The 17,559-nt window shown below is 40.9% G+C and overlaps 1 protein-coding gene across 9 annotated transcripts in view; it reads right to left on the bottom strand.

The window, feature by feature from the left end:
- The window catches only part of CHD5 (chromodomain helicase DNA binding protein 5), a 277,373-nt gene that overhangs the window by 92,913 nt on the left and 166,901 nt on the right, over positions 1-17,559 (bottom strand). For all 9 annotated transcript variants that reach the window (XM_073656702.1, XM_073656704.1, XM_073656701.1 and 6 more), the window contains exons 9-11: positions 9,066-9,290; positions 8,138-8,338; positions 6,131-6,342 (exon numbers count right to left, since the gene is read on the bottom strand). In XM_073656702.1, coding sequence (XP_073512803.1) covers positions 6,131-6,342; positions 8,138-8,338; positions 9,066-9,290 — 638 coding nt within the window. The remainder of the gene's footprint in view (positions 1-6,130; positions 6,343-8,137; positions 8,339-9,065; positions 9,291-17,559) is intronic.

The raw sequence follows: 17,559 nt of genomic DNA, 5'->3' as shown, positions 1-17,559 counted from the left end.
AAAGTCCAGTCTAGCCTTTTTCTTCTTGATGCTTATGAGTGGCTTGCACCGTGCAGTGAACCCTCTGTATTTACTTTCATGCAGTCTTCTCTTTATGATAGATTTGGATATTGATACGCCTACCTCCTGGAGAGTGTTGTTCACTTGGTTGGCTGTTGTGAAGGGTTTTCCCTTCACCATGGAGATAATTCTGCGATCATACACCACTGTTGTCTTCCGTGGGCGCCAAGGTCTTTTTGCATTGATGAGTTCACCAGTGCTTTCTTTCTTTCTCAGGATGTACCAAACTGTAGATTTTGCCACTCCTAATATTGCAGCAATTTCTCGGATGGGTTTTTTCTGTTTTTGCAGCTTAAGGATGGCTTGTTTCACCTGCATGGAGAGCTCCTTTGACCGCATGTTTACTTCACAGCAAAACCTTCCAAATGCAAGCACCACACCTCAAATCAACTCCAGGCCTTTTATCTGCTTAATTGAGAATGACATAATGAAGGGATTGCCCACATCTGTCCATGAAATAGCCTTGGAGTCAATTGTCCAATTACTTTTGGTCCCTTTAAAAACAGGGTGGCACATGTTAAGGAGCTGAAACTCCTAAACCCTTCATCCAATTTTAATGTGGATACCCTCAAATGAAAGCTGAAAGTCTGAACTTCAACTGCATCTGAATTGTTTTTTTTTAAATTCATTGTGGTAATGTCTAGAACCAAAATTAGAAAATGTTGTCTCTGTCAAAATATATATGGACCTAACTGTAGTTTTGCCTCCAAGTGTATCCTTATAATGATGTAAGCACAGATAGTACTGTGTCCTTGTATTTACCTGTTGATGATACAAGCACCGATACTACTGAAATTCTGTCTTTTCTTAAATAATGTAGGGTCAGACATTGCTGCCTCCCCCTGTAAAGGATCTAGGCACAGGTAGTACTGTATTCCTGTCTCGTAACACATTTATTCACATAGAACTAGGCAATGAGTGCTGGAAATTGGTCATAGGGAAGCCAGGGTGAAAAAAAATATGTATGATGGGCTCAGAAACTGAAAGGTGGATTTGGTTCTATGACAAACGAGAACAGAGGCTTTCCAACATGTAATGGACAAAGAGGAATAATGTCGAAGGGGGCGGCTGTAGTTTACCCTAAACCAGCTGAGGTTCAAGTTTGGCGCTTACACTTTGAAAACTACTAATAACACCATTAGGATTGAAGCCGGCTGTGGAGAGATGTTGGAATAGCTCATGCGTATTGAATTGATGGATAACGAGCTCTTAATTACAGTCTCACGTCTCGGATTTTAATCACATGTTTAATATCATTACAATTACAGTGCTTAAAAGAAAAAAATATATATATATACATATATCTTCTGTCAATCCAACTCCAGTAGTCACAACATCAATTTGCTGCAAATGTCTGTTTCCATGACGATGATCTCAACTATAAAGTTCCGAGGTTCGTACTTCATGGAACACACAACAAAAATAATCGAGCAAGGGGATTATTAGTATTTTTTTTTACTTTTCCACTCTCCAATGTTCTCAGTTGCGAGAAATATAATTATTTGGCCTGTAATCAGTGGGTGAGATAATCACTCCAAAGGCAGAAAAAAAAGTCAATCGGATATATTTCATAGAAGACATAAATGTGCAACGGGAACTCGGATATAGTGTAATATGAATACAGCATGGAAAAAGGAAAACTAATTACAGTAAGTGCACGAGTAGACCAAACAATAAAAATAGATGGCGGGCTCCTTTTATTGATGTCATCAGATGGTGAGGTTATCCTAAGGAACATTAAACTATCCACTGATCAGTGGGGGTCTGACCGCTGGGACCCGCAACAATCAGCACGATAGGGCACATTTATCCCGGTAAGAATGGATGGCAGTGCACATGCTCAACCTCCGCTCCATTAATCCCCTATGGGACTGTGAGCACTGCACTAGGCTTTTTCCTGCAGCCATACAGAGAAATAATAGGGCAGTGGCCGGTCATCCGGGCATAAAAGTGACCCATCGGGGTTAAAAATTGGGCTAAGGGTGCCTCCACACTGCGCTGTGTCCCATGTTCAGTGGTCTCGTTGGGGCTTACGTCCGAACCCCCCCACAAAACGGGAATCGGGCATATGTGCCGGCAAGGCCATTGACTATAATAGTGCCGACAGAGTCAACATTGTCAAATTTGGATGTTTTTTGTTGTCATTAAGATTTAAAAAGAGAAAACACAGTAGTTTGACAATAAATGGCTTCACCCAACCAATAACCATGAGTGGAGAAAGTTTTTTTGTTATCATTCATATTCTCTGAAACAAGGATAAGAAAGGAAAAATTCTGCCCGGGCATGTAAACTTTTGAGCACAACTGTACATCTACCAATTCAAGCACTTATATTATCATCAATTGGGTAAATGCAAGCTGATCGGCAGTCGTTTACTGACGTGTTTAGTCCGACCAACTAGAATTCTACGAGCACAGAACAATCATTAATCGACAGCACATCACCAGTTTACACAGGAGGATGTGCTGACAAGAAAGATGATTTTTAAGCCAGCTTACAAATAATTGCCTTCAACAAACCAGCATACTGCTCATTCATCGGGTAATTGCCAGCCTGTTCAGAGGAGCCGATAACACTATGAATGCTTGGTACCTGATTGTCAGGCCTTGTAAATGGGTCTTAAATGTACCATTGGAGGTGACCACCCATGACCACCATGGACAGTAATCAGTGGCGTACCACCCATATTGGCAGACCATGTGTCCGCTATGGGGCCCGTGAGTCGGGGGTGGTGCTGAGCCCCCACACTCCCAAAGTCTGGAGTTTTGTTAAAATTGTACAAAAGTAAATCTACCTTATGGCTGATTATAAACAGGCAACATCCTGATTAATATCATGTTATCTGAACCCAGGTGCCATAGATCTCATCTCATGCAGAGTAAAGAGCGGACACAGAGGCAGGTACTGTATAAGACGGTCCTAGACAACAGCATGGAGGCACTTCATGTCTTACAAGTATATACACAATTACCATTCTCCTCGCACCTTCAAGATGACTGAGGACAAGTGACACTTACTGCGCTCATGATGCAGAGAGGACAAGGAAATTAACTTTTAAGGATAAATACATTCGGCCTTAAGATTCAGACCGCATAGCTCCTCATAGAACATCAAGTAACTGACGGTGTTTTCTATTGTCACATTTATAAGTGATGTCTTCATTGTGTCTCCCATCTGTAAATCTACCGACCATAAAGATCTTTCATGAGCTGCATTTTGCTGTCAAGGTCAAATTCAGCTTTGTGGTCATTAATAATGTATAAGAGAAATCATTTTTTATTGCTTAAAGGGTAACTGTACTTTCAAGTAAGTTTTCATAATAAGCTGTCCTGTGTGTGTATGAGGTATAACCCTATTTCTGGCCATTATATGACTCGTATCCTACATTTTTTCCCCTTTGCAGGCTCTGTTTCTTAGTTTGCAATCCACTCTGAGCTAGTGGGAAGAGACTAGCGGATGATATCTCTCATAAATCCACCCTGAGCTGATGGGAAGAGACTAGCGGATGATATCCCTCATACTTAGCACAACACATAGAGATTGATTATTTCCTTTTTTAGCACACAGAGAGAAACTGCAATGGCACGGCAGACAATATACAGCAGTACTGAACTGTCTGGATGTGAATTCAACACAGAAGTAAAAGACTTGTTAGAAAGCTCAGCACAATCTTTTTAGGTCTCCCTCTGCCTGTTTCCTCACTCTGCTCCTCCAAATCCCCTCTCCATAGAGTATAACGGCCTGTGTAACAAGACATCACAGTGAGCTGGCAGTCGGTCTTGGCTTTAAGCGTTTTTTTTTTTTTTTTCAGAATGGGTAACATGTTCAGATTGTGGGGGGAGGGGAAGAAATGTCTGATAAGTGGGGAAGGAAACAAAATTCACTGATAAGATACATTACAAAGTTTCTTATACAGTACAGACCAAAAGTTTGGACACACCTTCTCATTTAAAGATTTTCCTGTATTTTCATGACTATGAAAATTGTACATTCACACTGAAGGCATCAAAACTATGAATTAACACATGTGGAATTATATACTTAACAAAAAAGTGTGAAACAACTGAAAATATGTCTTATATTCTAGGTTCTTCAAAGTAGCCATCGTTTGCTTTGATGACTGCTTTGCACACTCTTGGCATTCTCTTGATGAGCTTCAAGAGGTAGTCACCGGAAATGGTCTTCCAACAATCTTGAAGGAGTTCCCAGAGATGCTTAGCACTTGTTGGCCCTTTTGCCTTCACTCTGCGGTCCAGCTCACCCCAAACCATCTCGATTGGGTTCAGGTCTGGTGACTGTGGAGGCCAGGTCATCGGGCGTAGCACCCCATCACTCTCCTTCTTGGTCAAATAGCCCTTACACAGCCTGGAGGTGTGTTTGGGGCCATTGTCCTGTAGAAAAATAAATGATGGTCCAACTAAACGCAAACCGGATGGAATAGCATGCCACTGCAAGATGCTGTGGTAGCCATGCTGGATCAGTATGACTTCAATTTTGAATAAATCCCCAACAGTGTCACCAGCAAAGCACCCCCACACCATCACACCTCCTCCTCCATGCTTCACGGTGGGAACCAGGCATGTAGAGTCCATCCGTTCACCTTTTCTGCGTCACACAAAGACACGGTGGTTGGAACCAAAGATCTCAAATTTGGACTCATCAGACCAAAGCACAGATTTCCACTGGTCTAATGTCTATTCCTTGTGTTCTTTAGCCCAAACAAGTCTCTTCTGCTTGTTGCCTGTCCTTAGCAGTGGTTTCCTAGCAGCTATTTTACCATGAAGGCCTGCTGCACAAAGTCTCCTCTTAACAGTTGTTGAAGAGATGTGTCTGCTGCTAGAACTCTGTGTGGCATTGACCTGGTCTCTAATCTGAGCTGCTGTTAACCTGCGATTTCTGAGGCTGGTGACTCGGATAAACTTATCCTCAGAAGCAGAGGTGACTCTTGGTCTTCCTTTCCTGGGGCGGTCCTCATGTGAGCCAGTTTCTTTGTAGCGCTTGATGGTTTTTGCAACTGCACTTGGGGACACTTTCAAAGTTTGCCCAATTTTTTGTACTGACTGACCTTCATTTCTTAAAGTAATGATGGCCACTCGTTTTTCTTTACTTAGAATTTGTATTATGGAAAGAAAAAAGCAACTAACAGTCTATTCAGTAGGACTATCAGCTGTGTATCCACCTGACTTCTGCACAACACAACTGATGGTCCCAACCCCATTTATAAGGCAAGAAATTCCACTTATTAAACCTGACAGGGCACACCTGTGAAGTGAAAACCATTTCCGGTGACTACCTCTTGAAGCTCATCAAGAGAATGCCAAGAGTGTGCAAAGCAGTCATCAAAGCAAAAGGTGGCTACTTTGAAGAACCTAGAATAATAGACATATTTTCAGTTGTTTCACACTTTTTTGTTAAGTATATAATTCCACATGTGTTAATTCATAGTTTTGATGCCTTCAGTGTGAATGTACAATTTTCATAGTCATGAAAATACAGAAAAATCTTTAAATGAGATGGTGTGTCCAAACTTTTGGTCTGTACTGTACATATTTGCCTGTACTATTAATTTATGCAAAGTATGTTGAAAGTCCAGTTCCATTTTAAGTTTCCAGACTAACCTCATATGTGCACTTTAAGCAACTCCCTTAAAGGGACAGTATACATCCTAATGCCTAATAAAACTCAAAATATATACAGTATGTCAAATTTTCTATATCTTGCAGACTTTTAAAGGCCAGTACTTGCATCATTAACATAATGTAGAAAAAGCTAATATTATAGGAGCTCGGCTAATCTGGAAGAGGTGCATCCATTGATGAACTTATTGACTGTTTCTCGTGACAATCAGCAGAATTATGAATGCAGCTCTGGAGTATAATGCAAGTGGTAACGCTGGATCAGTATAAGATAAGGTATAATTATTTTGCGTTTTATACAGACTATATCGAGGTTTTATATAAATTATAAAAAGGTGATCATATTCATTTTTGAACTACAACTTTTCTTCAGTTATTTATGTGTGACAATCATTTCTACACTAGGTCAGAAGGTGCACAGAGACGTCCCCTACCTGTGGTTCATTATCCGGTGTATCATCATCCACTCTGGCTTTATGCCATAACGATAGTATTTCTCCTCCATTGTTGCATAATGAGGGTCCTTCGTTTTCCGTTTCTCACTCTTGCCTTCCTCATCCCCTGATCCATAATCAAATGGTGGCGGGTCATCCATGTCGTTCTTTCTTTGGTAATTCCGGAACATTACCGTGTGGTAAAGCTCAAGCTAATAAAAAAGTAAAGTTATTTCATCTCCAGAGTTTAGGACAACTTTTTTTTTTTTATTTAGAATAGTTTCCCCTAATATATGTGAGTTAAAGAAGTATTCACACCTTAAGATATACCATAAATATCTGATAAATTGAAGGCCCACCCACTTGGCTGTATCCATAACTTGCTTAGAAGTTGATAGCAAGAAGAGAAGATAGGTGCGAGTTCCGGAAGTACGACCCGCACCAATCAGACAAGTATTACATATCCGGTGGATATGCAATAAATGTACAAGATGGGAATATTCTCTTTAAAATTAAAGGGGTTGTTCACCCCAGTGTAAAATAAAAATAACTGATACTCACCTACAGAACCAGTGATTCCAGCGATGGTGGCACCGGGGCTCCCGTGACACTATTATGTCACATGAGCACTGTAGCCAATCAACATCCGCTAATAAGCCTAACTTCTCATACTTTCTTTGCACGAACCTTGGACGAGTAGTGGACAACCCCTTTAGAGGAACAGAACTGATTCACACGGCTAGAGGAGGTGGACCATAACACAGGGATTGTCTCTTTGAGGGTTTTTAAATCTCTGCATTATGATTCATCCACTAATCCGTCCATGCAAAAAGCATCAATTTTACCTTGAGTTTATCTTTCATTATTTTATAATTAAAGAATCTTCGGCTTTCTAATACAATATGGCCCAGATTAATCAAATAGCTTTTCACCAGCATTCTGGCGTAAAACTGTTTGCAACTTTTGGCTTCTTTACGCAACTTAAAAAAAGAAATAAATCAAAATAAAATAAAGAAAGAAAAAAAATTAATTAGAAAGAAAAATAAATGCTACAATTGTTCAGATCTAGACAGTCCTCGGTGAGCTAAACAGCTTGGACTCTAGGCTGAAATACTTTACCTGAACTGATACATTGTAGCAAAGTGTCAGGACAGAGATCTGTGCTGATCATGAGTGTAGATCACAGAGGAGCGTCCAGAATGGATACAAATTTAGTAAATTCTAAACTGTAAAAAAAAGTTTAGGTTTTTAGAGAATTTATGCCTTTGGATGTAAATAAGAAGGTTTCTATTCACTGACAGCATACAGATTTTTAAAGGCAATCTGACACCAGTTTTTTTACCTAATCTGAGAGCAGCATAATGTAGGGGCAGAGACCCTGATTCCAGCAATGTGTCCTTTACTGTGCTGATTGCTGTAGTTTTTATAAAATGATTCTTTTATCAGCAGGAGATTATAACTAGTGGACTACTAGGCCTGCTGCAAGGTAGTCCGCCCCCGACTCCACCACTGATTGGCAGATTTCTGCCTATGCCCAGTGTCCACAGAAAGCAGCTAATCAGTGGTGTGGGCGGGGTTATAGAGCTCAGCATTCAGAGAACTGCTAGATCTGCAGAAGAGAAAACAGGGATTTTATACAAACTGCAGCAAGCAACCTAGTAAGTGACACATCGCTGGAATCAGGGTCTCTACCCCTACATCTTGCTGCTCTCAGATGGGGTAACAAAGTCATGGTGACAGATTCCCTTTAAAATAGAGAGAACAATTAATCATAAGCGCCTATGTTTTACACGCAGAAATCTGGAATATAGTTTTATAAAAGAACTCTTAACATTTTTTAAAATACCAGGCATCAAAAACATTATTTCCATGAGCACCTTCGGTGAGAAAGCCCAAAATAAAAAGGAACACCGTATCGGATAATCACTTTCTATATTACTGAATGCCAGATTAAAGGGAGGTAAATGTCCTTGAAGTTTTTGTATTATTGTACAATTAGTTTCTCACCTGTAACTCTTTCACCCATGAGCAGTGCCAGTAGGAGAGTCCCGCCCACTTGACAAAAAATTCACGTTCCGGAATGCCTTCCATGGGCTTCGGAGGGGGCATAAGGGGATCAATCTCACCAAGAGGTCCTGTTACATGTGTAGGGGGTTCTCTCCATACCCAATGAAGAATTCTTTGAACTTTGCCTTTTAAAGGCGGACACTGGAATAGATTTTTGTATATATTAGAGGTTTAAAAATAAAAAAAGGGGTCCCTATTGAAAAATAAGACAGGTCCTACCCCTCCTGATACAAAATCTTGCCTTCATGACCTACCCCATCTTATCCTATCCGACCCCAGAAAAAGAGAATGGCTACTGCAACCTTCATCATACCAAACTGTTCAGCCACCACTAGGTGGAGCTCAAGAGTGTTTATAGAACATGGTAACACAGAAGTATGCAGTAGGTTCCCTCTAGTGGTGGGAAAAGGAAACCAGAATTTTATACTTTACCTCTGAGAATGGGAATTCGGAAAAAAATCATTAAAAAAGATATAAAAGGAAAAAATGCATCAAGTAAATTACATAATAAAACAATACAATACAGATATAAATATACAATATAGATCCAGGATGTTTGCAGCTTGTGTGCATTATACAGAGCTGGAAATGAATCGTGAAAATGCCTTTATGAATAATTCATGGCAGGAGCAATGAGCTATGAGACAGATATTGATCCATTTCTACGGACAGGACGGTAACTCTTTGAGGAGGCTCTAGAATATGATGGAACATAGGAGCTAAAAACGTGAGATAGAGATAGAGTGCGGAATAAGGCTGGAAATCAGCAAATGGCGAATAGGGTGGATCAATGCTCATCTCAAAGTGTAATGATTTCCATCTACTGAGGGTGATCTGGGGGCTGTGAGGACGGCATCATGCCACTTACAGTGCAGCGCGGGCATAACCATTCCCCATTTGGTATTTCAGGCAAAGGTGGGTTAAGACAGTGCAAATGGTAGGAGGAAGGGCAAGTGTCACAACACAGGAGCTCCCCTCCATCTTTACAGACACGGCAAAATTCCATATGGTCGTCTTCTTCGTCATCTTCCTCTCCAACATCTTCTTCCTCCTCCTCTTCCTCCTTTGGCTCCCACTGGATGCCCTCTTTCTCCTGCAGATAAAGAGCCAGTGTTACTATTATTAAGTGCTACATGATCTACCTTTAGTAGATAAGCGGTGTATCAATCCCATCAAACCTAGTGATAGAAAGACGCATCCCATTTCAAAGTTGCACCTCATTTCCACTTTTGCAAAAATGCTGGACCCCTTTTGTTTTGCTTTAGTATATAGTTTACATATATTATATTAGACATGGGATTATTAAAGATACACGTGGCAGAGTGTTTCCACTGCGCGATTGTGCAAATCCATGGCAATTTCGTGGCAAAATCAGCAAGTGACACATGCGAATGTGCTGTGCATTCTCCATGGAATTCACCCATTTACACTGAAGGATTGTGCTGTGCATTCTCCATGGAATTCACCCATTTACACTGAAGGATTGTGCTGTGCATTCTCCATGGAATTCACCCATTTACACTGAAGGATTGTGCTGTGCATTCTCTATAGAATTCACCCATTTACACTGAAGGATTGTGCTGTGCATTCTCTATGGAATTCACCCATTTACACTGAAGGATTGTGCTGTGCATCCTCTATGGAATTCACCCATTTACACTGAAGATTGTGCTATGCATTCTCCATGGAATTCACCCATTTACACTGAAGGATTGTGCTGTGCATTCTCTATAGAATTCACCCATTTACACTGAAGGATTGTGCTGTGCATTCTCTATGGAATTCACCCATTTACACTGAAGGATTGTGCTGTGCATCCTCTATGGAATTCACCCATTTACACTGAAGGATTGTGCTGTGCATTCTCTATGGAATTCACCCATTTACACTGAAGGATTGTGCTGTGCATCCTCTATGGAATTCACCCATTTACACTGAAGGATTGTGCTGTGCATTCTCCATGGAATTCACTCATTTACACTGAAGGATTGTGCTGTGCATTCTCCATGGAATTCACCCATTTACACTGAGGGATTGTGCTGTGCATTCTCTATAGAATTCACCCATTTACACTGAAGGATTGTGCTGTGCATTCTCTATGGAATTCACCCATTTACACTGAAGGATTGTGCTGTGCATTCTCCATGGAATTCACCCATTTACACTGAAGTATTGTGCTGTGCATTCTCTATAGAATTCACCCATTTACACTGAAGGATTGTGCTGTGCATTCTCTATAGAATTCACTCATTTACACTGAAGGATTGTGCTGTGCATTCTCTATGGAATTCACCCATTTACACTGAAGGATTGTGCTGTGCATTCTCTATGGAATTCACCCATTTACACTGAAGGATTGTGCTGTGCATTCTCTATAGAATTCACCAATTTACACTGAAGGATTGTGCTGTGCATTCTCTATGGAATTCACCCATTTACACTGAAGGATTGTGCTGTGCATTCTCCATGGAATTCACCCATTTACACTGAAGGATTGTGCTGTGCATTCTCCATGGAATTCACCCATTTACACTGAAGGATTGTGCTGTGCATCCTCTATGGAATTCACCCATTTACACTGAAGGATTGTGCTGTGCATTCTCTATGGAATTCACCCATTTACACTGAAGGATTGTGCTGTGCATTCTCCATGGAATTCACCCATTTACACTGAAGGATTGTGCTGTGCATCCTCTATGGAATTCACCCATTTACACTGAAGGATTGTGCTGTGCATTCTCCATGGAATTCACCCATTTACACTGAAGGATTGTGCTGTGCATCCTCTATGGAATTCACCCATTTACACTGAAGGATTGTGCTGTGCATTCTCTATAGAATTCACCCATTTACACTGAAGGATTGTGCTGTGCATCCTCTATGGAATTCACCCATTTACACTGAAGGATTGTGCTGTGCATTCTCTATGGAATTCATTCATTTACACTGAAGGATTGTGCTGTGCATTCTCTATGGAATTCACCCATTTACACTGAAGGATTGTGCTGTGCATTCTCCATGGAATTCACCCATTTACAATGAAGGATTGTGCTGTGCATTCTCTATAGAATTCACTCATTTACACTGAAGGATTGTGCTGTGCATTCTCCATGGAATTCACCCATTTACACTGAAGGATTGTGCTGTGCATTCTCTATAGAATTCACTCATTTACACTGAAGGATTGTGCTGTGCATTCTCTATGGAATTCACCCATTTACACTGAAGGATTGTGCTGTGCATTCTCTATGGAATTCACCCATTTACACTGAAGGATTGTGCTGTGCATTCTCCATGGAATTCACCCATTTACACTGAAGGATTGTGCTGTGCATTCTCTATAGAATTCACTCATTTACACTGAAGGATTGTGCTGTGCATTCTCTATAGAATTCACCCATTTACACTGAAGGATTGTGCTGTACATTCTCCATGGAATTCACCCATTTACACTGAAGGATTGTGCTGTGCATCCTCTATAGAATTCACCCATTTACACTGAAGGATTGTGCTGTGCATTCTCCATGGAATTCACCCATTTACACTGAAGGATTGTGCTGTGCATTCTCCATGGAATTCACCCATTTACACTGAAGGATTGTGCTGTGCATTCTCCATGGAATTCACCCATTTACACTGAAGGATTGTGCTGTGCATTCTCTATGGAATTCACCCATTTACACTGAGGGATTGTGCTGTGCATTCTCTATGGAATTCACCCATTTACACTGAAGGATTGTGCTGTGCATCCTCTATGGAATTCACCCATTTACACTGAAGGATTGTGCTGTGCATCCTCTATGGAATTCACCCATTTACACTGAAGGATTGTGCTGTGCATCCTCTATAGAATTCACCCATTTACACTGAAGGATTGTGCTGTGCATTCTCTATAGAATTCACCCATTTACACTGAAGGATTGTGCTGTGCATTCTCCATGGAATTCACCCATTTACACTGAAGGATTGTGCTGTGCATCCTCTATGGAATTCACCCATTTACACTGAAGGATTGTGCTGTGCATTCTCTATAGAATTCACCCATTTACACTGAAGGGTTGTGCTGTGCATTCTCTATAGAATTCACCCATTTACACTGAAGGATTGTGCTGTGCATCCTCTATGGAATTCACCCATTTACACTGAAGGATTGTGCTGTGCATTCTCCATGGAATTCACCCATTTACACTGAAGGATTGTGCTGTGCATTCTCTATAGAATTCACCCATTTACACTGAATGATTGTGCTGTGCATTCTCTATGGAATTCACCCATTTACACTGAAGGATTGTGCTGTGCATTCTCTATGGAATTCACCCATTTACACTGAAGGATTGTGCTGTGCATTCTCTATGGAATTCACCCATTTACACTGAAGGATTGTGCTGTGTATTCTCTATGGAATTCACTCATTTACACTGAAGGATTGTGCTGTGCATTCTCCATGGAATTCACTCATTTACACTGAAGGATTGTGCTGTGCATTCTCCATGGAATTCACCCATTTACACTGAAGGATTGTGCTGTGCATCCTCTATGGAATTCACCCATTTACACTGAAGGATTGTGCTGTGCATCCTCTATGGAATTCACCCATTTACACTGAAGGATTGTGCTGTGCATTCTCCATGGAATTCACCCATTTACACTGAAGGATTGTGCTGTGCATCCTCTATGGAATTCACCCATTTACACTGAAGGATTGTGCTGTGCATTCTCCATGGAATTCACCCATTTACACTGAAGGATTGTGCTGTGCATCCTCTATGGAATTCACCCATTTACACTGAAGGATTGTGCTGTGCATCCTCTATAGAATTCACCCATTTACACTGAAGGATTGTGCTGTGCATTCTCTATAGAATTCACCCATTTACACTGAAGGATTGTGCTGTGCATCCTCTATGGAATTCACCCATTTACACTGAAGGATTGTGCTGTGCATTCTCTATAGAATTCACCCATTTACACTGAAGGATTGTGCTGTACATTCTCTATGGAATTCACCCATTTACACTGAAGGATTGTGCTGTGCATTCTCTATAGAATTCACTCATTTACACTGAAGGATTGTGCTGTGCATTCTCTATGGAATTCACCCATTTACACTGAAGGATTGTGCTGTGCATTCTCTATAGAATTCACCCATTTACACTGAAGGATTGTGCTGTGCATTCTCTATGGAATTCACTCATTTACACTGAAGGATTGTGCTGTGCATTCTCCATGGAATTCACCCATTTACACTGAAGGATTGTGCTGTGTATTCTCTATGGAATTCACCCATTTACACTGAAGGATTGTGCTGTGCATTCTCCATGGAATTCACCCATTTACACTGAAGGATTGTGCTATGCATTCTCTATAGAATTCACCCATTTACACTGAAGGATTGTGCTGTGCATTCTCTATGGAATTCACCCATTTACACTGAAGGATTGTGCTGTGCATTCTCTATAGAATTCACTCATTTACACTGAAGGATTGTGCTGTGCATTCTCTATAGAATTCACCCATTTACACTGAGGGATTGTGCTGTGCATCCTCTATGGAATTCACTCATTTACACTGAAGGATTGTGCTGAGCATTCTCTATGGAATTCACCCATTTACACTGAAGGATTGTGCTGTGCATCCTCTATGGAATTCACTCATTTACACTGAAGGATTGTGCTGAGCATTCTCTATGGAATTCACCCATTTACACTGAAGGATTGTGCTGTGCATTCTCTATGGAATTCACCCATTTACACTGAAGGATTGTGCTGTGCATTCTCTATAGAATTCACCCATTTACACTGAAGGATTGTGCTGTGCATTCTCTATGGAATTCACCCATTTACACTGAAGGATTGTGCTGTGCATTCTCTATGGAATTCACCCATTTACACTGAAGGATTGTGCTGTGCATTCTCTATGGAATTCACCCATTTACACTGAAGGATTGTGCTGTGCATTCTCTATAGAATTCACCCATTTACACTGAAGGATTGTGCTGTGCATCCTCTATAGAATTCACCCATTTACACTGAAGGATTGTGCTGTGCATCCTCTATGGAATTCACCCATTTACACTGAAGGATTGTGCTGTGCATTCTCTATGGAATTCACCCATTTACACTGAAGGATTGTGCTGTGCATTCTCTATAGAATTCACCCATTTACACTGAAGGATTGTGCTGTACATTCTCTATAGAATTCACCCATTTACACTGAAGGATTGTGCTGTGCATTCTCCATGGAATTCACCCATTTACACTGAAGGATTGTGCTGTGCATTCTCTATAGAATTCACCCATTTACACTGAAGGATTGTGCTGTGCATTCTCCATGGAATTCACTCATTTACACTGAAGGATTGTGCTGTGCATCCTCTATAGAATTCACCCATTTACACTGAAGGATTGTGCTGTGCATTCTCCATGGAATTCACCCATTTACACTGAAGGATTGTGCTGAGCATCCTCTATAGAATTCACCCATTTACACTGAAGGATTGTGCTGTGCATTCTCCATGGAATTCACCCATTTACACTGAAGGATTGTGCTGAGCATCCTCTATAGAATTCACCCATTTACACTGAAGGATTGTGCTGTGCATTCTCCATGGAATTCACCCATTTACACTGAAGGATTGTGCTGTGCATTCTCTATGGAATTCACCCATTTACACTGAAGGATTGTGCTGTGCATTCTCCATGGAATTCACCCATTTACACTGAAGGATTGTGCTGAGCATTCTCCATGGAATTCACCCATTTACACTGAGGGATTGTGCTGTGCATCCTCTATAGAATTCACCCATTTACACTGAAGGATTGTGCTGTGCATTCTCCATGGAATTCACCCATTTACACTGAAGGATTGTGCTGTGCATTCTCTATGGAATTCACCCATTTACACTGAAGGATTGTGCTGAGCATTCTCCATGGAATTCACCCATTTACACTGAAGGATTGTGCTGTGCATTCTCTATAGAATTCACCCATTTACACTGAAGGATTGTGCTGTGCATTCTCTATAGAATTCACCCATTTACACTGAAGGATTGTGCTGTGCATTCTCCATGGAATTCACCCATTTACACTGAAGGATTGTGCTGTGCATTCTCTATGGAATTCACCCATTTACACTGAAGGATTGTGCTGTGCATTCTCCATGGAATTCACCCATTTACACTGAAGGATTGTGCTGTGCATTCTCTATAGAATTCACCCATTTACACTGAAGGATTGTGCTGTGCATTCTCCATGGAATTCACCCATTTACACTGCAGGATTGTGCTGTACATTCTCCATGGAATTCACCCATTTACACTGAAGGATTGTGCTGTGCATTCTCCATGGAATTCACCCATTTACACTGAAGGATTGTGCTGTGCATTCTCCATGGAATTCACCCATTTACACTGAAGGATTGTGCTGTGCATTCTCTATGGAATTCACCCATTTACACTGAAGGATTGTGCTGAGCATCCTCTATAGAATTCACCATTTACACTGAAGGATTGTGCTGTGCATTCTCCATGGAATTCACCCATTTACACTGAAGGATTGTGCTGTGCATTCTCTATAGAATTCACCCATTTACACTGAAGGATTGTGCTGTGCATTCTCCATGGAATTCACCCATTTACACTGAAGGATTGTGCTGTGCATCCTCTATAGAATTCACCCATTTACACTGAAGGATTGTGCTGAGCATCCTCTATAGAATTCACCCATTTACACTGAAGGATTGTGCTGTGCATCCTCTATAGAATTCACCCATTTACACTGAATGATTGTGCTGTGCATTCTCTATGGAATTCACCCATTTACACTGAAGGATTGTGCTGTGCATTCTCTATGGAATTCACCCATTTACACTGAAGGATTGTGCTGTGCATTCTCTATGGAATTCACCCATTTACACTGAAGGATTGTGCTGTGTATTCTCTATGGAATTCACTCATTTACACTGAAGGATTGTGCTGTGCATTCTCCATGGAATTCACTCATTTACACTGAAGGATTGTGCTGTGCATTCTCCATGGAATTCACCCATTTACACTGAAGGATTGTGCTGTGCATCCTCTATGGAATTCACCCATTTACACTGAAGGATTGTGCTGTGCATCCTCTATGGAATTCACCCATTTACACTGAAGGATTGTGCTGTGCATTCTCCATGGAATTCACCCATTTACACTGAAGGATTGTGCTGTGCATTCTCTATGGAATTCACCCATTTACACTGAAGGATTGTGCTGTGCATTCTCCATGGAATTCACCAATTTACACTGAAGGATTGTGCTGTGCATCCTCTATGGAATTCACCCATTTACACTGAAGGATTGTGCTGTGCATCCTCTATAGAATTCACCCATTTACACTGAAGGATTGTGCTGTGCATTCTCTATAGAATTCACCCATTTACACTGAAGGATTGTGCTGTGCATCCTCTATGGAATTCACCCATTTACACTGAAGGATTGTGCTGTGCATTCTCTATAGAATTCACCCATTTACACTGAAGGATTGTGCTGTACATTCTCTATGGAATTCACCCATTTACACTGAAGGATTGTGCTGTGCATTCTCTATAGAATTCACTCATTTACACTGAAGGATTGTGCTGTGCATTCTCTATGGAATTCACCCATTTACACTGAAGGATTGTGCTGTGCATTCTCTATAGAATTCACCCATTTACACTGAAGGATTGTGCTGTGCATTCTCTATGGAATTCACTCATTTACACTGAAGGATTGTGCTGTGCATTCTCCATGGAATTCACCCATTTACACTGAAGGATTGTGCTGTGTATTCTCTATGGAATTCACCCATTTACACTGAAGGATTGTGCTGTGCATTCTCCATGGAATTCACCCATTTACACTGAAGGATTGTGCTATGCATTCTCTATAGAATTCACCCATTTACACTGAAGGATTGTGCTGTGCATTCTCTATGGAATTCACCCATTTACACTGAAGGATTGTGCTGTGCATTCTCTATAGAATTCACTCATTTACACTGAAGGATTGTGCTGTGCATTCTCTATAGAATTCACCCATTTACACTGAGGGATTGTGCTGTGCATCCTCTATGGAATTCACTCATTTACACTGAAGGATTGTGCTGAGCATTCTCTATGGAATTCACCCATTTACACTGAAGGATTGTGCTGTGCATCCTCTATGGAATTCACTCATTTACACTGAAGGATTGTGCTGAGCATTCTCTATGGAATTCACCCATTTACACTGAAGGATTGTGCTGTGCATTCTCTATGGAATTCACCCATTTACACTGAAGGATTGTGCTGTGCATTCTCTATAGAATTCACCCATTTACACTGAAGGATTGTGCTGTGCATTC

Source organism: Phyllobates terribilis, unplaced genomic scaffold (genome assembly GCF_046119375.1).
Source record: "Phyllobates terribilis strain yellow unplaced genomic scaffold, ASM4611937v1 Scaffold_12__6_contigs__length_324123572, whole genome shotgun sequence".
Classification (NCBI taxonomy): Eukaryota; Metazoa; Chordata; class Amphibia; order Anura; family Dendrobatidae; genus Phyllobates; species Phyllobates terribilis.
This window is presented reverse-complemented; position numbering and strand designations above follow the sequence as displayed.